The sequence below is a fragment of the Zootoca vivipara genome, chromosome 7 (genome assembly GCF_963506605.1).
Source record: "Zootoca vivipara chromosome 7, rZooViv1.1, whole genome shotgun sequence".
Classification (NCBI taxonomy): Eukaryota; Metazoa; Chordata; class Lepidosauria; order Squamata; family Lacertidae; genus Zootoca; species Zootoca vivipara.
This window is the reverse complement of record NC_083282.1, coordinates 2,364,075-2,387,850: the sequence shown is the minus strand read 5'-3', so window position 1 is coordinate 2,387,850 and position 23,776 is coordinate 2,364,075. Positions and strand designations below refer to the sequence as shown.

At 46.5% G+C, this 23,776-nt stretch overlaps 1 protein-coding gene across 1 annotated transcript; it reads right to left on the bottom strand.

Annotated features, from left to right (window-relative positions):
* Positions 1–48: 48 nt before the first annotated feature.
* On the bottom strand, positions 49–23,203 carry NCF2 (neutrophil cytosolic factor 2). Its single transcript, XM_060276549.1, has 15 exons — positions 22,793–23,203; positions 21,416–21,498; positions 19,178–19,286; positions 18,521–18,655; positions 17,800–17,907; positions 16,547–16,606; positions 15,854–15,897; positions 14,849–14,990; positions 12,610–12,669; positions 10,098–10,176; positions 9,740–9,759; positions 4,737–4,882; positions 4,525–4,639; positions 1,317–1,479; positions 49–262 (listed from the first exon to the last, which is right to left on the bottom strand). The coding sequence occupies exons 1-15, from the start codon at positions 22,964–22,966 to the stop codon at positions 153–155; spliced, it is 1,548 nt and encodes a 515-aa protein (XP_060132532.1). The 5' UTR covers positions 22,967–23,203; the 3' UTR covers positions 49–152.
* Between the last annotated feature and the right edge of the window lie 573 nt (positions 23,204–23,776).

Here is a 23,776-nt window from a genome sequence, read left to right as displayed (position 1 = left end):
AACCCAGTGCAGACCTCAATGGATATTCAAGAAATAAGATAAATCAATCCCTAGAAGATTCAGCGAACATGGATTAAATGTCTTATGACATTCCTGCCTTCAGAGGAAAACGCATTGGGGTCCTCTTGGTTCTTTGTGGGGTTTTGAGCTTGTTACACTGTAGAAAGAGATTTGGGGTCTTGGCTGCTGTCTTCTTCAACAAAGGCTTTGGGGAAAATGCCAACTTTTCCATTGCACTCCCCTTCCAGCCACTCATCATTCACTGGAAGATGAAATAACATTGTGTTAGAGTCACAAACTTAATCCATTAATGGGCAAGAATCAGGAAGAGATGGAATGTAAAGAATCCAACCAGAATGCGCAGTGCCTTTGAGAAATGCAACCAAGATGTAAAGGAGAATGGATCACCTGTGCCTCTCATAGTTTTGTAGCAGAGGGAATTTTTGAAGGTACGACTTCTCTTATCCCAACATGACAAGTTGCACTTTATCAGCTGTTTCACAACTCCTGAAGGTACAGAGGTCGTGACCCCTCTTGCTGACCTTTCATGTCAGAACAAGGACTGGGAATAATGGAGAGCCAGGTCATCTGCTCAGTACAGTCATACCTCCTGTTGCGTCCACTTCAGGTTGCGTCTTTTCATCTTGCGAATGCGGACAACCCGGAAGTGTTTACTTCCAGGTTTCGCTGCATGTGCAGAAGCGCTCTATCGTGCTTTGCACGTGCACAGAAGCACCGCTCTGGTTGCAGACTTTTCGGGGTGAGAACGGCACCCCGGAACCGGATCGTGTCCACAACCAGAGGTACCACTGTACTTGATACTCATAAGGGACTAAGAATTATAACTGTGTTTTTGTAAAGCAGTTAAGTAGGAACAGACTAACCATCTTCATCTGTTAACATTGCTACATTTGTTTAGCAAGACTTGACTAGGGTACAAAAAAGGACTGGTGGGGCTGTTAAAAGAACTAGTGGCAAATACCAGTGGCACCAGCACCACTTTCTGAAAGAGCTCTTGACCCTAAGGAAGAGGTCTTCTGCATGGTTCTTGGGTTTGGAAACCTCGATACACATGCCTGATACAGGTCACAACCTTCAAGTACTGCATGTTCACACTCTTGAAGAAAACACAGCGAATATAGCAAATTATAGGTTAGAGTTGATTCTTCAAGAAAATGAATTTGCATCCTTGAAGTTCTTTCAATATATGGAGTTATGGCAACTTTTGCGTAATGTCCCTAAAACAAAGGAATTGTGTAGGGTGGTAGATCCCCCATGTATGGTTAGTAAGGTTCTCTGATTTAGGGTTAGTTTACCTTTAGCCAGAACCAGTATTGTCTCCCCCTGTTGGAATTCCAAGTCCTCTGGCTGGCTGGCTTCATAAGTATACCGTGCTACAACCTGTTTGGCATCTGTCTGTTTTGTTATCTTCTGCTCAGCCTCCTTTCCATCTTCCATATTTAGATCGTCCTTTCCTGCCTGGTGTAAGAAACAGCCAGCTCAAACATCTCTCTAGCCATTTCCTTAATGAGCAGTACGTTAAAAACAAACAAGCCTCCCATGTTCTTCATATCTATCTAATATTGCAACTGGAAAATCTTCATCAGGGTTAACAGAAATTAAGTCATTCACAGAGCCAGTATTAGGCCTCCTCTCTCATGTTTTCACATGGATATCATGTTTGTATGCTGAAGTTCAGCAGAGTCCTGAACTTTTTTTAGAGGGGTTGGTGCAAACGGTTTGGAAACACCAGGTGTGTGAGGCACACTTCCATCCCTTCAAAGCAGGAAGGAAGGGCTGTGTTTACAATGGGCAAGAGAGAGCTACCTCCTATCAGAGGAGCCTGCCCACTATGCTTCTGTATGACTCTCTGTTCTGGGCATTCAGATAATGCCTTGTTGGGAGTGATCAAAATATCAAGTTGTGTGCAACGGATTTACCTACCTGCAGGGGGATCTGACAGAAAAGGTCCCAAGTCCAGAGCAATGAACTCTGCAGAAAAATCCATCTGTCTCGCGAGACAATGGATTGTGCCTCCAGGGGTGAAGTCAAACGGCTGAGTTAGCAGCAGCAAAGTGTGGGCAGTGTGTTTGGAGATCCTGGGCTGTCCAGACGGCAAGACCACTCTCTTGGCCTTGCTGATGTGGTCCAAAGGAAAGCAGAGCAATTACAGTATCTTTGACACCAGCTTGGCTACAAGAGATGCTGGAAGGAGGCATACAAGGTGCCACCCAACCATCTTAGATACTGTGGATTTGTGTAGGGTTTACTCCTTAGCCTTTCTTTCTCCCGAAGATGTCCCACAAGGCAGCAGAAGCGAGAATCAGATGGACTACCTTCCCAGGTGAATGAGCCCCACCTGCGTCTCACCTCCCTCTACAGCACATGCAGAAACCACATGGAAGGGAGGTCCCTAACTCAAGCCCTCATCTGGTTTAGCCAGCCGGTCAAAGCTGTTCCCTGGGGTCTGGCTGCTGTCACATGCTGACAGCTTCTAGGAGTTTGGGAATTACTGGAACAAATAAGATGGAGTATTTGTTTTCTTGGGGCTGTTTGTAACTATGATATGAGGTCTTTGAGCAGAGGCTTGACAGCCATCTGTCAGGAATGCTTTGATGGTGTTTCCTGCTTGGCAGGGGGTTGGACTGGATGATCCTTGTGCTCTCTTTCCAACTCTATGATTCTATGAGCCAGTTCTAAGATTTCCTAATTTTACAATGCAGATCAGAGCTTAGAAGAGAACTCCAAAACCTCAAACCCACTTATGAATATGCTATTCGAATACAATTCCACTCTTAATTTTATATATTTTATCATTTGCAAGCCTCATCCCACTTCCATGTATCCCACCTTAGTCGCAATTGTATGGGCAAGGGAGAAGGCGAGTTGTGTAGAAATACTGGTGTGCTGATGAGGGGAAAGAGGTGAGAGTTGCTAAGAAGGCAGCAAACAGCACAACACTTCTACCATCCTTGCCATCTCCTGGTCCCTTGCTGTGCAAAATGTGCACCAAACCTCTATAGGTTCATACTTATTGAGGGGATGATTGTCAATTTCTTTCACACACAAGCTGTAGAGTCCAGAATATTCCTGGAGTGCCGGCCACCAGATAGGAGCTCATTTTTACTGATGGCTTTGCAAATCTCTTGAGATTTATATCCAGGACTATTCTGCCCCGTGGAAATACAAATGTCAGATCAAGAAAATAAATCTTGTGCTTTAAAGAGTCATATGCTTTTGCCTAATGACTGGGATCCAAACAACTGTGCAGCTAATAGTGCAAGACCAAGGCAGCAGCTTTAGGCTTGTATTAAATAGAAACTTCCTGCCATGCCAGATGGCAACTTCTTTCCAAAATACTTTCAGTCCAGTAGAAATCAGAAGTTCAACTGGACATGCCCATTCATCCATTTTGGATCTGTGTGTAGTTTTTATGCATGTACTTTGCTCCTTTTTCCACCCTGAACTGCAAACAGAGTGTTTTATTCAGTGAAGGCAGGGTGATGGCAAGCAGGAGAAGAGGTAAGGCAAAGGTGATTTTTAGTACTTTTGTATCCTGCAGGTGGGATGCGGGTGGCGCTGTGGGTTAAACCACAGAGCCTAGGGCTTGCTGATTAGAAGGTCGGCAGTTTGAATCCCCACGACGGGGTGAGCTCCCGTTGCTCGGTCCCAGCTCCTGCCAACCTAGCAGTTCGAAAGCACGTCAAAGTGCAAGTAGATAGATGGGTACCGCTACAGCGGGAAGGTAAACGGCGTTTCCGTGTGCTGCTCTGGTTTGCCAGAAGCGGCTTTGTCATGCTGGCCACATGACCTGGAAATTGTACGTCAGCTCCCTCGGCTAATAATGCGAGATGAGCGCGCAACCCCAGAGTTGGTCACGACTGGACCTAATGGTCAGGGGTCCCTTTACCTTTACCCTGCAGGTGGTATACACAGGTTTATTTTCACACACCTTTCTTTTTTCACAAAGGTTAGACTGAGAATCAAGTTGGCAGTGGTCATGAAGTGAACTTAGTTTGATTTGAACCCGGGGATTACACTTGGTACACACTCCACTGTGGGCACAGTTAGGGGACAAAAAATGAAAGCTATGCTGCAATTCTATCTGTTCCAATCAATAGACTGGGATATTTTCAAATATTTATCCACCAACATCACTGATGCCATCAAGTCAATTCAAAACTATAAAAAGCTAAATATAAGCAATGTTTAATTAAAGTGAATTTTTTAAAAAATAAAAAAGCCAATTATAAATATTAAAGTGCTTGTCAATTATCCCATTGCCACTGTTCTCGTAGGCCAGATTGCAGGAAGAAAGGAGGAAACAGGGCTTCTTCTTTTCTGAGTGACTGAGCATGAAAACACCTGCACATTTTGCTGAACTGCCTTAAGTAAAAGGGTTAATAGCAGTGACTGTGTTTTCTTTTTAAATAGAAGCTGGACTTTCAGCAAAGGGCTCTGAAATATTTTGGGGAAGTGGGCAGAGGTTGGTGACAGAATGCCTTCTGCTCCAGTATTGCCTACCTGCTCACTGCTGCACCATAATGTCAAGCAATTGTCCTTGGCATGACTCCACATGGTCTCCATCCTGCTATCTTCACTGAGCAGCACCAGTTCCTTGCTGTCTGTAGGTTGATAGCTGAACAACAGACAGCAGAAACAAGTGAATACAGAAGCATCCCTCTCTCCTCAGTAGAGGTGGATTAGCCAAAGGGAGGCCAGGGCACATCTCTTACCTCAGTTTCGTGTGCTGGGGGGAGAGTCCCAGCTTCAGGCACACTTTCTCCAAAAGGTTGCAGTAAGACATCTCAGGGCTCCCTTGCAGGGCTATGGTGTATTTGTAATGCACTTTGACAATGTAGGGGGTGTCCAGGCCAACGAACTGTAGGAGGAGGGAAATGGTACAGGAGTGCCAGGGTCTTTCAATTTTTCAAAAATAAGTTGAAATGTGTTCTCGGGATCCTATTCAGCAAAAGGTAAAGAGTAATAGCCATAATAATAGGCACCACTGAACAACAACAACAACAACAACAGGCATCACTGAAACCTGGTGGGATGAGTCTCATGATTGGAATGTAGTAATAGAAGGATACGATCTATTTCAGAGAAATAGACCAAACAGGAAAGGAGGATGAGTAGCGTTATACGTCAGGGATGTGTATACCTGTGAAGAGATCCAGGATTTAAAACTTCAAAGCCAAATTGAGAGTATCTGGGTGAAAATTAAGGGAGAGCAAAATAACAGTGATCTCATTGTGGGAGTTTACTATAGATCCCCAAGACAAACTGAGGACACAGATGATGCCTTCCTGGAACAGATGACCAGGCATTCAAAAGGAGGTGAGATAGTAGTAATGGGGGATTTCAACTATCCTGATATTTGTTGGATGTCAAACTCAGCCAAGAGCATAAGGACAAACAGATTCCTCACTGGCCTTGCAGACAATTTCATTGTCCAGAAAGTGGGAGAAGCAACAAGAGGATCAGCCATTTTAGATCTGGTCCTAACCAATAGTGATGACCTGGTTAGCGGGGTAGAAGTGGCAGGATCATGAGGTGGGAGTGACCATGTTCTTCTGGAGTTTATTATACAGCGGAAAGGAGCAACCAAGCATACTAAGACTCAAATTCTAGACTTTAAGAAAGCGACTTCAGAAAACTTAGGGAAACGCTGGGTGAGATCGCATGGACAGAAATACTAAAAGGAAAGGGTGTTCATGATGGTTGGGAGTTCGTTAAAAGGGAGATATTAAAAGCACAACTTCAGGCAATACCAATGAGACGGAAACATGGAAGGTGCCTAAAGAAGCCAGGGTGGCTATCTAAATAACTTTTAACTGAGTTAAGATTTAAAAGGGATATGTAGAAAAAATGGAAAAGGGGGGAAATCACCAGAGAGGAATTCAAACATATAACCAGCACGTGTAGAGACAAAGTCAGAAAAACTAAAGTACAGAATGAACTCGGGCTCGCCAGAGAGGTTAAAAGCAACAAAAAGGGCTTTTATGGGTATGTCCGTAGCAAAAGGAAGAACAAGGAAACAGTGGGGTCACTCAGAGGAGAAGATGGAGAAATTGGAACAGGGGACAGAGAAAGGGCAGAACTCCTCAATGCCTTCTTTGCCTAAGTCTTCTCCAAAAAAGAAAACAATGCCCGACCTGAAGAATATGGAGCAGATGATTCAGCAGGGGAAACACAGCCCCAAACAAGTAAGGAGGTAGTACAAGAATACTTGGCTAGTTTAGATGTATTCAAGTCTCCAGGGCCAGATGAACTACATCCAAGAGTATTAAAAGAACTGGCAGAGGTGATTTCAGAACCACTGGCAGTAATCTTTGGGAATTCCTGTAAAACAGGCGAAGTCCCAGCAGACTGGAGGAGGGCAAATGTTGTCCCTATTTTCAAAAAGGGGGAAAGAGAGGACCCAAACAATTGCCGCCCAGTCAGCCTGACATCAATACCAGGAAAGATTCTAGAGCAGATCATTCAGCAAACGGTCTGTGAGCACCTAGAAAGGAACGCTGTGATCACTAAAAGTCAGCATGGGTTTCTGAAAAATAAGTCATGTCAGACTAATCTGATCTCATTTTTGACAGAATTACAAGCCTGGTAGATGAAGGGAACGCTGTGGATATAGCCTATCTTGATTTCAGCAAGGCCTTTGACAAGGTGCCCCATGATATTCTTGTAAAGAAGCTGGTAAAATGTGGGCTAGACAATGCTACTATTCAGTGGATTTGTAACTGGCTGACTGACCAAACCCAAAGGGTGCTCATCAATGGCTCCTCTTCATCCTGGAGAGAAGTGACTAGTGGGGTGCCACAGGGTTCTGTCTTGGGCCCAGTCTTATTCAACATCTTTATCAATGACTTGGATGATGGGCTTGAGGGCATCCTGAGCAAGTTTGCAGATGACACCAAATTGGGAGGGGTGGCTAATACCCCAGAGGACAGGATAACACTTCAAAATGACCTTAACAGATTAGACAACTGGGCCAAAGCAAACAAGATGAATTTTAACAGGGAGAACTGTAAAGTACTACACTTGGGCAAAAAAAATGAAAGGCACAAATACAGTACATGTGAAAAGGATCTAGGAGTCTTGGTAGACCACAAACTTGACATGAGTCAACAGTGTGATGCAGCAGCTAAAAAGCCAATGCAATTCTGGGCTGCATCAATAGGAGTATAGCATCTAGATCAAGAGAAGTAATAGTACCACTGTATTCTGCTCTGGTCAGACCTCACCTGTAGTACTGTGTCCAGTTCTGGGCACCGCAGTTCAAGAAGGATACTGACAAGCTGGAACGTCTCCAGAGGAGGGCAACCAAAATGGTCAAAGGCCTGGAGACGATGCCTTATGAGGAATGGCTTAGGGAGCTGGGTATGTTTAGCCTGGAGAAGAGAAGGTTAAGGGGTGATATGATAGCCATGTTCAAATATATAAAAGGATGTCACATAGAGGAGGGAGAAAGGTTGTTGTCCAGAATGCTTTGATGGTGTTTCCTGCTTGGCAGGGGGTTGGACTGGATGGCCCTTGTGGTCTCTTCCAACTCTATGATTTTATGAGTGCTTAATTTCTGAAACAAATGGTGGTGTACTGGGAACTCTGCCATGAGATGGAATCCTTGTACATTGAAAATCTAAAAAGTGTGCTCTGTCTATGCTCAGAGGCAACTTGTTATTTATTTACAATCTTTACAACACCATCCAATCGCAAAGTTCTGTGGAGAGCTCATGCTATTGAAATACAATGGTAGCCCATAGAAGCAAAGACTAAAAAAGGAAGTAGTAAAATCAGTATAGCTAAGGGCCAGTAAAAACAAAAAGCTCCTCACCTCACCTCTAAAAACCAGGGGAGCATCTCACAGTCAGTGTGTTCCTACCAAAAAGGCCTTCTGCCTCATAGACATGCACCACACCTGACTTGGCTGCCACATACAGCAAAGATCACCAGAAGATGGATAATGGAAACAAGACTATCTCTGTCCAGGTAGGTCGCAATTGGCATATCAGTCTAAGCTGCTAAAATGTGTTCAGAGGTCACTGGGGTCTCTATCACACTGCTGGGTTAAAAAGCACCTCTGGGTGGCAAACATGACCCTTTAGGGCAAGATTGGAGAACCTTTGACCCCCGCAAATCCCTTCAGCCTCAGTCAGGGGTAATGGTAACTGTAATCCGAGCAACATCTGGAGGAACACAAGCTCCCTATCCCTGCTTTTGGGGGCTGGGGGAGTAACCAACCCCATTAGAACCAATTGAATACCATCCACAAACGGCCATCTAGTCTGGACTGAGCCTCATCCAGTCTGTTACTGTGCTTGGGCACTGATTTAGCACACCCTGTGCAACACCTGAGTTTGATGAAAGAGAGAGAACACTTAGTGTCACTTGCATCTTGGTGACATCTCAGTTGAACTCTGGATGACCTCTTCCTGTGGTTTCAGGTATCTGTTAAAGGGCATGGGTGATAGAACAGAACCTTGTAGGACCCCAAAGCATAATTACTGGATGGGGTAAGGGAGGGGCTTGTTGACCACCAAGCCCACAGCTCTACCTTCTGTAGCTGGCCCTCCTCCAAGGAGCAGAACCACTGCAGAAAGTTACCTCCAACATGAATATTACAGTCCAGAGGAATATCCTGGTATGGCAAGCCATGGAGAGGTCAGAGAGAATCAACAGGCTTGTCTTTCCCACCCTTTCTCTCATGGCAAAGATCATCCCACAGGATGGCAAATCAGGCTTGAAAGCCAACTTAAATGGATCTAGAACATCAGTGAAAATCAAAGTTAGTTGACTGGTAATCCCTAAGGTTGTTATTTTAAATTTGGACTTCAAGGAAAATTAGCATGGTTAAAGGATGAGTGGCTGGGCTACAAAACCAAAGGTAACTGCAAGAGCTATTTCTTTGTATGCTATTTGTTTATCAATACAAAAGCTTCAGCCCAGTATACCTGAATGAGTGTCTCTACCCCCATCGTTCAACCCGGACACTGAGGTCCAGCTCCAAGGGCCTTCATTGCTCCAAGGGCCTTCAGTGTGGTTACAGGAACCAGGCAAATGGCCTTCTTGGTAGTGGCGCCTGCCCTCTGGAACGCCCTCCCATCAGATGTCAAACAAGTACAGTGGTACCTCTACTTACGAATAACTCTACTTACGAATGTTTCTACTTACGAATGGAGCTCCGTCCGCCATCTTGGATGCAGTTTAGATAGGATTTTTTCTACTTACGAATTTTTAGATAGGGTTGCTTCTACTTACGAATTTTTTCTCCCAATGCATTCCTATGGGATTCGACTTACAAATTTTTTCGACTTACAAATGTGCGTTCGGAACGCATTAAATTCGTAAGTAGAGGTACCACTGTACCGGTAAGCAACTATATGACTTTCTGAAGACATGCGAAGGCAGCCCTGTATAGGGAAGTTTTTAATTTTGATATTTTACGATTGTTTTATAATTTGTTGGGAATGCCCAGAATGACTGGGGCAACCCAATCAGATGGGTGGCTTGTTGTTGTTGTTGTTTACATATGGACACTGAACTATCAAACTTGAAATCAAAACTTTGGGACCCTTAGGTTTCCAGTTGGCCATGTTCAAATGCAGAGCGTGAGAACTCCCCAGCCCCAGCCCTGCCTCCTCTCTTTGTTTCGGCTCAGTTATGCATCAATATATCACACCAATTCTTAGGCTTGTGTCCCATGTCCAGAAGCTCACACTGCAAGCTGGTCATTTACCTGTGGTGCTCCTTTCTCATCTGGAAGAAAAAGAAGAGCAGTTTTGTGAAGAGGGAATAACCCAAAAAATGTGCCCGGGTGGTACACAGACAGTGGCTCTCAACGTGGTTTAGAACCATACAAAATTGGGGTTCTAAATCATGCAGAGAAGGCTCCCTACTTCAGAAACTTCACTTTCACTCCATCTCATAAAGAGTGATGGGCAAAGTGACGGGGAGAGAGGGAAGAGCTTAGTACATTTGTCCCTGCTTCCCCTCTTTCTGTGTAGTCTTTATACTTGTGCAGCGTGCCAAATAGAACTACTGTCATATATGCATTGGACCTTAGAAAGGATTCACTGTCTATCACTCCTACTTACCTGAGGGACACTTCTCAGGGCAATCTGGGGCAGCAAAGCTGGGTGGAGGAGGGATGTCAACATCTGCACCAATTCCTTGCTGTATGAAATGGAAACAAGTGTGACTGCCATGCACCTGTGCCTGGTGCAATTGCTGCACCCATCGCAGAAATGAGCAATGCAAAATACGCAAGGCAGCCCCTCTTTGTTGGAAGCGAAAGAGCAGGCAAGATTTGGAGTACCGTAACTCTGTAATATTCCACAGACAGAAAGTGTTTAACTTGATGGAAGAGTTTTAAACTTGAAACCTTGCCTAATCGTTCACCAACAAGTTATCCAGTTAACTATTTCACGAGCCTGTAAATGAGTTTATATTAGATCCTGCCTATTGGGTTCTGAGAAGAGGTTTTACATGCATAATCCAGTCACACACATTGTACTCATGCCCTTCCTTCAAAAAGAGACCAGGTGAGCAGGCAATCATTTGACCCTCACTGTGCAGGGAGGGCTGAGTTCAAATCTCAGCTGTTCTTGGGCAACTTATTATCTTCCCAGGTGCTTTTCTTTGCCTATGGGTTTTACAAACAGGGAAACAAAAATATATATAAATTAAAATGTAAGTGTGCATAGCTGTCAACTTTCGGATTTGAAAATAAGGGATCAGCAGCCTCACCTGTCCCGGAAACAGTCTACGGTATATTTAACAATCCAGGATAGCAGCGGGAAATGGTGCTGGAATAAGGGAATTTCCAGCAAAAAAGGGGAAGGTTGACAGCTGTGGCTTGGAATAAGGGAGTTTCCCACAAAAAAGGGAGGGTTGACAGCTATGCGTTTATTGGTGACCAAAACTCTCCAAAAGTGCTTGACCGATTGCGTTGAAATTTGGACACAGCGTTGCATGCGCATACGGGAGTGTTTGCATATACTTAGATTACACAGGTGTCACCTGTGGCAGGTAAAACCCTGTTTTTCGCAAGCAGAGTGCCATCTGCTGGGCGTTGAAGTAACACACGCTATACTAAATGCATCACCAAGGAGAGGCTGCTGGAAGCGACTCCCTGGCGACTCCCGGATCCTGCTCATTCCCCGGCGGACCCTGCCAGGAGTATGCGGTACCGCCGGGAACATGCAGTAAGCGTGGGGGGGAGGGGGAGGTCGTGGTGCCGGGTGCATGGGAGTGGCTGCCCAGCGACTCCTGCTCCGATGGCGACGGCCGGATCCTGCTCCTTCCCCGGTGGACCCTGCTGGGAGTATGCGGTACTGCCGGGAACATGTGGTATGCAAGGGGGGGAGGGAGAGGTCAGGGTGCCGGGTACATGTGAACAGCTGCCTGGCCACTCCTGCTCCGACAAAGACGGCTGGGGTCTTTTGGGGGGAACTATGAAATGGGGGACAGGGGGGTCTTCTCTACATTCAATACAGCCCTGCTGTCTGTGTCTCACCTGCCAACAAAACTCACATCCAATCTTAGACTCAGCCACAGCAACGCGTGGCTGGGTACAGCTAGTATTAAATATAATGGTCTTATTATTGACATTTCAGAATACAGTATTTCCTCTGTAGCATTTTCCAAGATTATCTGTTCCTTGTACTTTATATTTGCTCCTGTGGTGATTTTGTATGTTTGCCTTATTTCTTTAGTGTTTTATAATTTAAGATGTACAGTGGTACCTCGGTTTATGAACACAATTGGTTCCGGAAGTCTGTTCATAAACTGAAGCGTTCATAAACTGAAGCGAACTTTCCCATTGAAAGTAATGGAAAATGAATTAATCCGTTCCAGATGGGTCCGCGGTGTTCATAAACCGAAAATTCATAAACCGAGGTGTTCATAAACCGAGGTTCCACTGTATAGGTTTTGTTTTATAAATGTGAAATTAAATGTCTAAATGTTAATTAAATGTTTCTGCAAAATCTGGAAGGTACTATCCAGAATAACAAGAGACTAGACCAGGGGTCAGCAACCTTTTTCAGCCATGGGCTGGTCCACCATCCCTCAAACCATGTGGTGGGCCGGACTATTTTTTTGGGGGGGGGGGAACGAATTCCTACGCCCCACAAATAACCCAGAGATGCATTTTAAAGAAAAGGACACATTCTACTCATGTAAAAACATGCTGATTCCTGGACTGTCTGCGGGCTGCATTGAGAAGGCAACTGGGCCGCATCCAGCCCATGGGCCTTGGGTTGCCTACCCCTGGACTAGACCAAATGATATATGGACAGTAAAGCAAAGTGTCCTTGTCATAACAGCAAAAGTGGAAATAGACATAGGATAAGTGGAAATGAGTGGTGTGCATATTCATCCATAATATTCAAGACACCTTACCTGTCCACTAATGTTACAACAGTAGCCATTTCCCTACCTGACATCTTTGGCGGGGAAGCACACAATGTTGGTGATGTTGGCACATGGGCGAATTGGGCCAGGGTTACAGAGGGAAACCAAACACACACTCCCATTTTTGGCAAGCAGCCTTGTATAAATTATCGTGTCAAGTTTTGCCCTAAGAATTAATATTTATTTTCTTACCTGGCCTGAAGAGAATTTCCTTTCCATTGGCTCTAGGAAGTTGCAGGGTATGATCCCTTGCTGTACGAAAAGCAAAACCAAGATATTGCTAGGAGACAGGATGGTGTCAGAGTTGTACATTGTGGGCAAAGAAAAGACTCCAAGACTGCACACAGGGGGCTCTTTCACCCCTCCAGATTTTGAATGGCAGCATTTTAACTTCACTGATTCACTCCATCAGGTCTAAGCAAGTCGTTTTACATGAAAAGTTGCCTGAAGGCGGTGAGAGGTGGCTGGGGTGGGGTGGGGATCTCAGAGGCAACTTCTCATACCCCCTTCGGATCTTTTACCTAATGTTTATGTAGTGCTTCCCTACTATGGAGAATCATGGAATTGTAGAGCTGGAAGAGATCCTGAGGGACCTCTAGTCCCACCCCCTGCAATTCGGACATCTCAACTAAAGCATCCATGACAGATGACCATTCCACCTCTGCTTAAAAACCTCCAAGGAAGAAGAGTCCACCACCTCTCATGGCAGTCGGTTCCACTGTTGAGCAGCTCTTACTGTCAGAAAGTTCTTCCTGATGTTTAGTTGGAATTGCCTTTCTTGTAACTTAAATCGATTGATTCAGGTCCTAGCCTCTGGAGCAAGAGAAAACAAGCTTGCTCCACCTTCCATGTGACAGCCCTTTAGATATTATGGCTATCAAATCTCCTCATGGTCTCCTTAGCAGGCTAAACATACCCAGTTCTCTCAACTGTTCCTCTTAAGGCTTGGTTTCCAGACCCAACAGTTGATAAACTGTTGTATTGTGCAGCAGAAAACAGCCAAAATATGAACATGCAAAACCATGGGCGTAGGCAGGGGGGCAGGAGGGGGCAGTTGCCCCCCCCTAGAAGCAGGGCCGCTGGCCAGCCTGCCCCGCTGCCCGCCCGGTGCCGTCTCCCTTCTCCCTGGCTGGCAAAGCGTTTGGCTGGCTTTCCCTCCGCCCACCCCACAGCCAGCAAGGGAGAAGGGAAACGTCTCCCTTCTCCCTTGCTGGCTGTGGGGCGGGCAGAGGGAAAGCCAGGCAACCACTCTGGGGCTTTCCCTCCACCCGTCCCGGCGATCGCAGAGGGGGAGGAGGGGATCGGAGCAGCCCGATTTCGGGCTGATCCTGGCGCCCCCTCGCCCCTGCTGATCGCGGAGGGGGAGGAGGGAGTCGGAGCAGCCCGATTTCGGGCTGATCCTGGCACCCCCTCGCCCCTGCCATTCAAGGAAGGGGAGGAGGGGGTCGGAGCAGCCCGAAATCGGGCTGCTCCGTTCCCCTCCTCCCCCTCCGCGATCGCCGGGGCGGGTGGAGGGAAAGCTGGCAAGGGAGAAGGGAGCTTTCCTTGCCCCACTGTGGCCCCTCCCCCGCCACTTGGCCCCGCCCCTTGGCCCCCTAATTTTCATCCTGGCTACGCCCCTGTGCAAAACCCACCTGCAACTATGCTACCATATATTGATTGGATCTATGAAGGCAAGGGCGTACCCACCACGGGGCAAGTTAGGGCAGCTGCCCTACTCTAGAAGCAGGGCTGGTGGGCAGAGGCGGAGCACAGCCCGGCGGAGCACGAGTTCGCCATTCCCGCCGCGCCGCGCCGCACCCTCCCTCCAGCTCCCCGTCGCACCCTCTGGCAAGGCCAAGCGCGGCGGGGAACCAGAGAGCGCGGTGCGGTGGGCGGGAACGCTGAACTCGCGCTCTGCTGGGCTGGGCTCCGCCTCCGCCCACCAGCCCTGCTTCTAGGGAGGGGCACAGCCCGGCGGAGCGAGAGTTCGCCGTTCCCGCCCACTTTGTGGTCCCTCCCCTTCCGTGCCTTGGCCCGTCCCCTTGGCTCCCCCTAGTTTTGATCCTGGGTACACCCATGTATGAAGGCATGTCTCCTTTACATGGTGTCTAGGAGCAGAGCTGGGCACGAGATAACCCTATGGGGTGGTACTATTCTGTCTCAGAAGAATTAGTCCACATCAGAACTCAAGCCCACAGCACATTCTGAACCTCAAGCACTTTAGACTACCTGCCACTGTGCTGAGCCCCTATATCTGATGGAGCTCAACAGTGCCACCTAGTGCACATGTGGTTTTTCACCCCCTGCAGTGAATCCTGAGTAGACAGCTTGAACTGTTTACCGTAGTTCAAGACAACTAGAATCCAACCCCAGAATGGCACCAACAGTTCATGCCAGTGGAACAACAGTGCAGGTGTTCTCTGTAGAATTACCCTTGCTGGCCTTATACCTTCCCATTAAAGACAACAGTAGCCCAGTTGTCTTTCGCCTTCTTCAAGACAAAAACAATGTTTCCAGGAAGGACTCCAAGTTCCGCTGCTGTTTCTGGTATGAATTCGTACAGGACTCTGTGAGGTTCTCCTTGCAGGGCCCTGCATGACAAATCAGCTGACAGTTTCATCATCATCATCTGATTGCTTTAGTGCACATCCCAACAGTGAGCTAGGTGTGGGGGGCATAGCTGCCAAGTTTTCCCTTTTCTCACGAGGAAGCCTATTCAGCATAAGGGAAAATCCCTTAAAATAAGGGATAACTTGGCAGCTATGGTGGGGGGGGGGAAATAGTCAGGTGGCTGCTTTCTTTTGTTATGCACATGTGCCCAGAAGTCACCTATTTATATTGTTGAAACAGCCTGTATTAAACAGAAAATCCTAAGTGGAATAGTTTGTGCAAACATCCCAAGCGTAGACTATTGTATTTCAAAAGTTGTATTTCATATCACTAGTGTTTGCTAGTTTGGAATGTTTTATTCCCCCCCCCAATGAAGCAAAAAAGGGTGGGGGGGATAAAATGTGTTTCTGTTAAGATGGTGTAGATTCATAAGTCCAGATCCAAATCAAGTATTTGTCTGAGACCAATAACTTTTGGCTGTGCAACTGAGCTTCCCCTCCCTCTTTTCTCCCCATGCATCTCCCATGTGGCCCCTAAATCAATTATGGTGGTTCAATCAACTCTCTGGAGCAGAGTTGGGGAGGGTGGGGGGGGGGACACGCAGGAAGAGGAGAGGGAGAGGAAGTTCCATTGCAGAAATGGAAGTCCTTGTGTTAACGGAAATATTTTGTCATATACCACCCATACACTCAGAATGAAGACATCCAGACTTCACAGTGCTGTACTCAGTTCTAAACAGATTTTGGGGTTTATTTTCTCTATTCCTTATCTAGTCATAGGAGAGCAAAATCTCCTGTGAATCACTTTGTGAATGCTGGGGTTCTCTGCAGTTTATTGATCTTACCTGAGGCCTTCTGGTGATTTTAGTCTGGGAGGTGGTTCTGATGTCTGCAAGCAACATATTTTAGCATTAACCTCTCCTATATACAGTACTGCAGTTAACTTTAAAGTCAGGCCCTGTGTTCAGAATCTATCTGGGCTGAAGAGAGATGCAAGTGTTTCAGACTAGAGTGGGGTTGGGAGTTTTGACATTGCTACCAAGGCCAGCCCAGGACGTTCTGCTGCCTGAGGCCAGAGCCAAGATGGCATCCTCCCCTTTTCCTTGTACAGAAGCTGGCTGGACTAGCAGCTGGATCTTACTTCAACACTGGCAGCAGGATGGCACCTCCCACTGCATCTCAAGGGCAGCAGGCTAGTAGTTTAGGTGGTGCATTGACACCTACTACTCCGCCTGGCAACCACTTTCTGCCCACTCTGACAAATGCTGCGGTGCATCACAGAGCAACACAGCTGAGCAACACAGGCGCACACCCAATGCTTGCTGGAGTGTGTGTGGCCTGTGCTGCCTGCCTCTCTGTCTGAAAACTTGATCAGGGATCTTTCCCAGTGCTGCTGCCTCCAGTTCATTGACAGTAAGACTGTGGATACATTACAGCTTAAATCACAGCCAGGTCATTCTTTTTCTCAATTCAGATTGAAGCTGGTTTGGGGGGAAGTGCATCAAAATGTTCTGTCATAGAAAAGTCCTCTGTCTTACCTGAGGCTGAAGAGGCGCAAAGCCTGAAAACTCATCATTGTCAACCACAGAAGCCACAACCTGGAGTTAGGAGGAGGAGGAAGAACATGCTTAATAGCTTTATTCACACTGGTAATGTCAAATGGTTTATGCTCTCTTAATCTAGTTTTCCGCTAGGCTGCTCATATTAACCTCCTGAGTGCCTGCACCTTCAGCACTACATAGATAAAAGTAATTATTAGCAGGGTTCCCAATTTCTCTCCTTTGTTAGGGACTCACTGAAGTTTTATTTGACCCTGGCATTCCTTGCCAATAAGCTGAATTCCTTCAACCCCCTGCAATGCAGGAATTTCAACTAAAGCATCTATGGCAGATAGTCACCCAACCTCTGCTTAAAAACTTCCAGTGAAGGAGAGTCCACCACCTTCTGAGTCTGTTCCACAGTCAAACAGCTCTTACTGTTAGAAAGTTCTTCCCAATGCTTAGTCGGAATCTTCTTTCTCGTAACTTGAAGCCATTGGTTGGGGCCTAACCTCCACAGTAGGAGAAAACAAGCCTGCTTCATTCTCCATATGACAGCCCTTGAGATATTTGAAGGTGACTTTCATATCTCCTCTCAGTCTCCTCTTTTCCAGGCTAAACATACCCAGCTTCCTCAACTGTTCCTCATAAGGTTTAGTTTCCAAACCCTTAATCATCTTGGTTGCACACCTTCCACTTTGCAAATATCCTTCTTGATTTGGTGCCCAGAACTGGGCACAGAACTCCAAGTGTGGTCTGACCAAGGCAGAATAGAGAGGTGCTATTACGTACCTTTATCTAAATACTAGCAGGAAGGAGAGGAGAGGGAAATCCCATTGGGCAAGTGGAGCTCTGCTTATTTGAGCAACACAATAAAATCACAATTTAAAAACTTGCACACGCTCTTTGAATTGAATAGTAAAAGGAGGATTCCTATCTGAAAGCGTTATTTTTTTCTTATTGTGGTGTGCTTTTGAAAAATATTTTATTATAAAATTATAGTTCCAGTTAGTTGCTGACGTTTCAGACAGCCTCTGTAGCTGTTTCTTTCACGGGGATTTGGTTGTGGCTGTCTCCATGCTACGAGAAGCTTCACTTGCTGATTTCTGCATCAAACTACTGTTAAAGGCACCAGAGCAGGCCGGGTTGTGTTAATCTAGACAGCTGGCAACTCTATTACTGTCTAACATGAATGACCTTTTAGGAATACAAGTGAAATTTGCTTGCACTTCTGCCATAGATTAACTTCCTACCATAGATTTCCCTAAGTAATCTTTCTTCTCCAGCTGTGCCACTTGCTTCTCATTTGGCCGAAACAATTTCCCTTCAGGAATCACAAAGGGCTGAAAGAATCTTTGCTTCTGCAACACACAAACAAAAGTCAATCACTTCACCATTTTCCAAGGCCACCTGCTAAAAAAAAACCATGGTTTAATAATCCAGCATGCTTTGTCCAATATTTGTGTACCAGGCTTGTTACACATAGGATAGTGAGGGGGCCATATGATAGCCCAGCCTCCCCCAACCTGGTGCTCTCCAGATGTGGTTGAACTTCTTCCCTGACAATTGCCCATGCTGTCTGAAGCTGATGGCAGTAGGAGTTGCTGCAAAATCTGGAAGGTAGGTACTAGATTAAGGAACACTGTTATAGTCATTATTCTAACAACCAAATACAAAGAAAGACTGGATTCCTATGCAACTTTAAACAGTAGTACAGTAGACAAAATTTCAAAACACAGCATTTCCTCACTTCTGCACAACTATTTTCCCCAACAACATACATATTTTGATGGGATGGCCAGGTCTCAGGGTTCAAAATGCAAGTTTCAGAAACTGTTTCTTGATCCCCAGAGCAAAGCGATGCATTGCTACCTTCTTAAATGGAACGTTCACACAATACGCCACCTCAAAAGTTACAAAGCCTTTGGATTTTGAGCCTAGGCTAATTGATTGCCGTTTCCTTCATTTTCTTACCAGGAGGGATTCCATGGCCCTGTCGATTTTGTTGTGACGGGTTTCGCTCTTCAGTTTCATTGCCCTTGCCAGGTGCTCCTCCGCCTTCTTCCAGTCCTCTAGCTTGGAATGCGCAAGGGCTATGTTGTATAACACCTGTTGGGAAAGGGGCAGGAGTGCCAGAGAATAACAGTCTGAACCTAATCACATCTCCTTGGATGGAGTAGCAGGTAGAATGCTGAGAGGACCTGGGTTCAAATTCCTGAAGCTAACAAGATGCCTTTGGGATGGTCTCTCACCCAGAGTGAGAACAGTATTTGTTGAATACAACACCAGTCCAGAGCCTGGACTGATGGACTTTCACTCACAGTTACCTGCCTGAGGAGTGGGGGGATGGGCAGGCAGAAGAGGTATGGGGCAGGAGGATGATCCAGGGGAAGGGATGAGCAATTTGTGGGGTTCTGAGTTTGCCAATGAAGAAATAAGCTTTCAAATGCTTGTCTTTGGGCTTGGACCCTCGCAGGGTTGAGCTCATTGGAAGAAGACAAGAGACAAATAAAATAACTGATTTAAAAAAGCAAGTAAGCTTAGGATGGAAATATGCTAAAATTGAGGCACCGTCCACTGAGCCAGTTGGCTGCTTCCTGTGGGGTTTGCTTCCTCAAACCCCAAACTTACCTCACAGGCAAACAACCTAAACTGCAGGCCTAGGATCTTGTAGTCTATGAGGTTGTTCCCTCGCAGCTGAGCAAATGCCTCTTTCAAGTCATTAATGGCTGACTCATACCTGGAAAGCAAGGAAGGAGAGGAAGTACTTCTTAACAAAATGACAGGATATTTTGACGATCCTCAGAAGTGGAGTGCTTTGGTTGGGCCAGCTTAGCCTAGCGGTTACTTCGGAACAATATTTACAGATTCACCGATTGCTTAATGGCAGTTCCATACCCCGCGGGCGCTGTCTGACTTTTTAAAAAAAGAAAAAAGAAGAAGTTCTTTTGTTCATTCTAAGACAATTGTTCTAATTATTCTTTTATTCACATCGTAGGGCATGCTATAAAGGAGGTTTCTATGTCTTTTTCCAAGTTACATTTTTTCTGTGATTGTGATATTGAGTATTAAAGGTTTTTATGAATTAATTTTTTGTATATAGTTAACATTTAAACAACAACACACAATATAGTGCTGAAGCTGTGTGCGCTCTGAATTTGCTGGGCATAGTTTTGTATACTGGGCTGCTGTCTTTTCAGAATATGCAACTTAGCATCTTTTTAGAGTGCATAATTTTGTTTTGGTTTGTATGTTACAGATTTCCTTTGATAAAGAGCTTCATCTAAACATGTTGGAAACCATTTCTATTTATAGAATCCTAGAGTTGGAAGAGACCACAAGGGCCATCCAGTCCAACCCCCTGCCAAGCAGGAAACACCATCCAGGGCAGTCTCGAGCAGGTCGGGCGCCCTGGCGCTGAGGCACGGAGATCGCTCCGGCGCCCCCACCCTCGCAGTGTGCAGCAGGGCTTCCAGAAGGAGCACGGAGAGCATTCGTGCAACACACCTACACCATAGCTGCCAAGTCCCGGTTAGAAAAATACGGGATCAGCAGCGCCGACACCAGAAGTTGCTTCTATGCATGTCCAGACATGCGTAGAAGCAACTTCTGGTGCTGGTGCTGCCTGATTTCCGGTGCCCAGACATGGGCAGAACGGCACCGGAAGAAATCTGAGGGAATTACAGGATATTTCGCCATTCAGGATGACAGCGGGAAACGGCTTTAAAAACGGGGGTTTCCCAGGGAAAACGGGAGACTTGGTAGCTATGACCTACACACTGCAGCCGACACACTAACGTGTCGCAACACCCAATTTGGAAAGCTCTGTTGTAGGGTATTATATTACATTATGTTCTCCTATGTACACAAAAGGGTAAGGCCAGGGGTTGGCAAACTAAGGCCCACAGGCCGGATCAGGTCCAATTGCCTTCAGGATCCAGCCCGCAGACTGTATGTGGATCGGCGTGCGTGGGGATTCTGTTCGTTCGGGATGCGCCATTTCTTCCCTCCCTCCCACACACCGCCGCGCGCCTCCTCCCTCCCTCCTCCTGGCTTCTCCCCGCCATGCCTAGAGGAGAAAGGGGGCTGGGCTGAACTGGCTGAGTGCCATTTTAAGCAGCCCCTCTCCGGAGCCAGCCCTTTTGCGCTGCCCTGGTGCTCCTGTGGGCCAGAGAGGGGAGTGGATGAGCTCCCTCTGCCTACCCACGAGAAGCAGAAGCAGCAGTGGCGGTGGTGGCAGTGGCAGCCCATGGGAAGGTAAGCGCAGCGGCTGGGGGTAGGGAGGAGGATTACTTACCCCCTTCGCCTCTTCTCCCAACCCCCCCCCCGGGTGCCACTTCTTCGGCCCGCCACAAGGTCTGAGGGACAGCCCACGGCTAAAAAAAATTGCTGACTCCTGGGTAAGGCTGTTGTCATGCGGCAGTTCATGTGGCTGCCCAGAGGTGGTCATGATAACTCCAGCCTGAGGAACTGCAGACCAGTGAGCAAGTGGCATGGGTGGCAAGCAGACCAGGGGAGGTGCTAACTGAGGAGGAAGGTACTGTAGTGTGAAGGGCATCCCCCTCCACTGAACAGACCTGCAGCAAGCTTTAATGGTAGACGGAGTTGGGGGTGAGCTGTGAGGGAAATGTAACAGGAGGGAGATGGGGTCCTTTGTGGGGGAAGGCCAGCTGGCAATGTGGCAGGTGAAGTTGGTGAGTGCAGCAAGCAGAGGCACCATCCCCTAGTTTTTAATTTGTTTTTAACTATGAAAATGTTTTTATTTTTAACTGTATTTGGTTTCTTTTGCTTTGTTTCTGCTTTGTTTTTTGCTGCCCAGGGCTCCTTTGAGAGGAAGAGCCAGGATAGAAGATAATAATAACAACTCACATTTCCATCTGGTAAGCCACAGATCCTCGGTGGAAGTAGGCCACTGCTAAGTGTTTGTCGTTGTTAATGCTTCTGGTAAGAGCCTGAAGGAAGCAGACGTTATGAAGAAATAGGCATGATTTCTGACACACACAGTGTTCCCGACGGGTGTCCAACACTGGAGTCGGCCACATCAGTGACCTCCAGCCTCTACTCACAACCTGCCAGGTTCCACCCGTGACCCTCAGTTTCCTAGCTCTTTCTGTTATTGCTCTGCCCCCTGGCTGCACCTAGCAGGGCAGTATTGCTTTGAAATCAAAACCCAGCAACTCTGCAAGAGTGTTGGCTGTGTTTGGGTAGGCAGTTCAAAAATGCATTGCGGACCTGAACTAGCCAGTCATCCTCTGAGTCAAACCTGCAAGGTTTCTCTTGTGCCCCCTTTTATGCAATTTCCTGTTTTACAATTAGATTTGAAATATCTGCGGCAGCTCACTTTTACAGCACTGGCTGGTGGGTGCAAGGCTATTACAGTGCTCCACACTTCAGCTTCTGAACAATCAGTGAACTTTACAATTGCAGCTTTTGTGGTTTCACTGGCCCTGTACAATTACTCTGACCACCATGCTGGGCCTGAGCCTGTCCCTGATTCTAGGAACTTCTGAGGAAGTGGTTGAATGGTGTGACAGTTTGGCTCATAATAATATAATATTTAATCAATCATCTTTATATAGTGCTGTACTCTTTCACTGTTCAAATCACAATGTAGTGTTTCATAATTAATATGCATCATAATAATTATATTTGTATTGTGCCCTTTGCTCAAAGTGGACAGGATTCTATCTTTACCACCACCTCCCAAGATTTAGTTTTTGCAACCACCCTGTGACATAGGTTAGGCTGAGATGAAATGACTAGCCCTAGGTCACCCATTCCTGCAAGTAGAAAATTAACAAATCAAGGAGACAGTTACGCTAAACCTCCGCCCTGACCTGCTAGCTTACTACATGCAGGGAAGGTTTATTTGCTTGTTTGTTTGTCTGTTTGTTTTGAAAAATCTACAGCCAAAACCAGTACAATCCTAAATTCTTATTTGGTGTAATATGTAGAAGAATACCCAGCTGTTTTTAGGAAAGAAAGTCCAGTCACTTGCCAGTTAAATCACCTGCAACTCAGAACTGCCGTAATAAAAAAATGTGAAACTTTACTTTGTTCTCTGCTGGCTTTTTGCAAATCCCTCTCCGTGAAAGTTCTTTCAATATGTCCTCAGTTACAGCAGCAACCCACCAGTTACCGGTTGCTAGGGTTTTAATAATAATAATTAATAATAATAATAATAATAATAATAATAATAATAATAATAATCACCCCCTGCACAACATTAAGACATGCCCACTTTACCTGCTGGGCTTCCTCCAAATTCCCCATGATCAGGTGGATGCAGCCGATGTTAAAGCAGATTTTGGAAGAAGGCTTCTGAACGGCAGTGAAGGCAGCCAGGGCTCCTGGCCAGTCTTTGCGATCTGCCGCAGAGACACCCTCGCTCCAGAGGCGGATGGTCTCCACAAGGGACATGGCCAAGGTGCGCCTTGAAGGGATCGGGGGGGGGGGAGGGCAGGCGATGTTCCCGATGCCCCTCTGCTCCCCTTGCGTCCTGGACTTTCTGCCAATGTGCGCAGCCTGCTCTGCAGCTCTCCCTCGGCAAAGACCTTCGGTGAGTGTCGTAAACAGATCAGGAAGTCTCTGCACTCAACTAATAGCTGAAATGGGCCTGAAGTGATGTAATACCAACTGGCTTTCTGAGGCAAAGCAAAGCAGCTTTCTAAACAGAGCCCTCTCTGTGCAGGTTGGCTTAGGCATGGTGCACTTTCTGAGAGTGACTCCTCCCCTTCCAGCTACAGTCATGCCTCCCTTTTTCTGAATTTCACTTTCCTAAGATCTTAATAATAAGAAAAAATAGACGGTGCCTCTGCAGATTCCCCTCCTGCCTGTGAGAGCTGTGTTTGTACTGACTAGTACTGCTGCCACCTCCGTTTTGCACATCCATGCTGAGTTCACAGCTGAGGTGACATTTGAACTCAGGGCTTCCAGGCTCACAGCACACACTCTTTGCCGCTGGGCACCCCTATTGTCATCAGAGGGTAAGGCCGTCTTAAGGGTATCCAGCATCGTGGTGTAAAAATCCCTCCGGCGCCCCCCCCGCCCCGTTTCCCTCCTGCCTGAACTCACCTCCAGGAAGGGTTACCTGCTATACCCTGGCCGCAACGAGGAAGGGCGGGCGGTGGGCATTTATTTTTTAAAAATAAATGAAAGTAAAAAAGTAAAAGTAATAGTAATAATAATAATAATGATAAAAAGGTGGCGATAGCAGTGGCAGTGCCAGGT

Excerpts from the sequence above, each read along its gene's own strand:
- NCF2 (XM_060276549.1), bottom strand. The coding sequence starts at position 22,966 with ATGTCCCTTGTGGAGACCATCCGCCTCTGGAGCGAGGGTGTCTCTGCG. Across the intron at positions 18,656-19,177 it reads TTAGGTTGTTTGCCTGTGAG|GTGTTATACAACATAGCCCT; the intron begins GTAAGTTTGGGG and ends CTTTCCCAACAG. Across the intron at positions 14,991-15,853 it reads AAATCACCAGAAGGCCTCAG|GGCCCTGCAAGGAGAACCTC; the intron begins GTAAGATCAATA and ends TTTGTCATGCAG.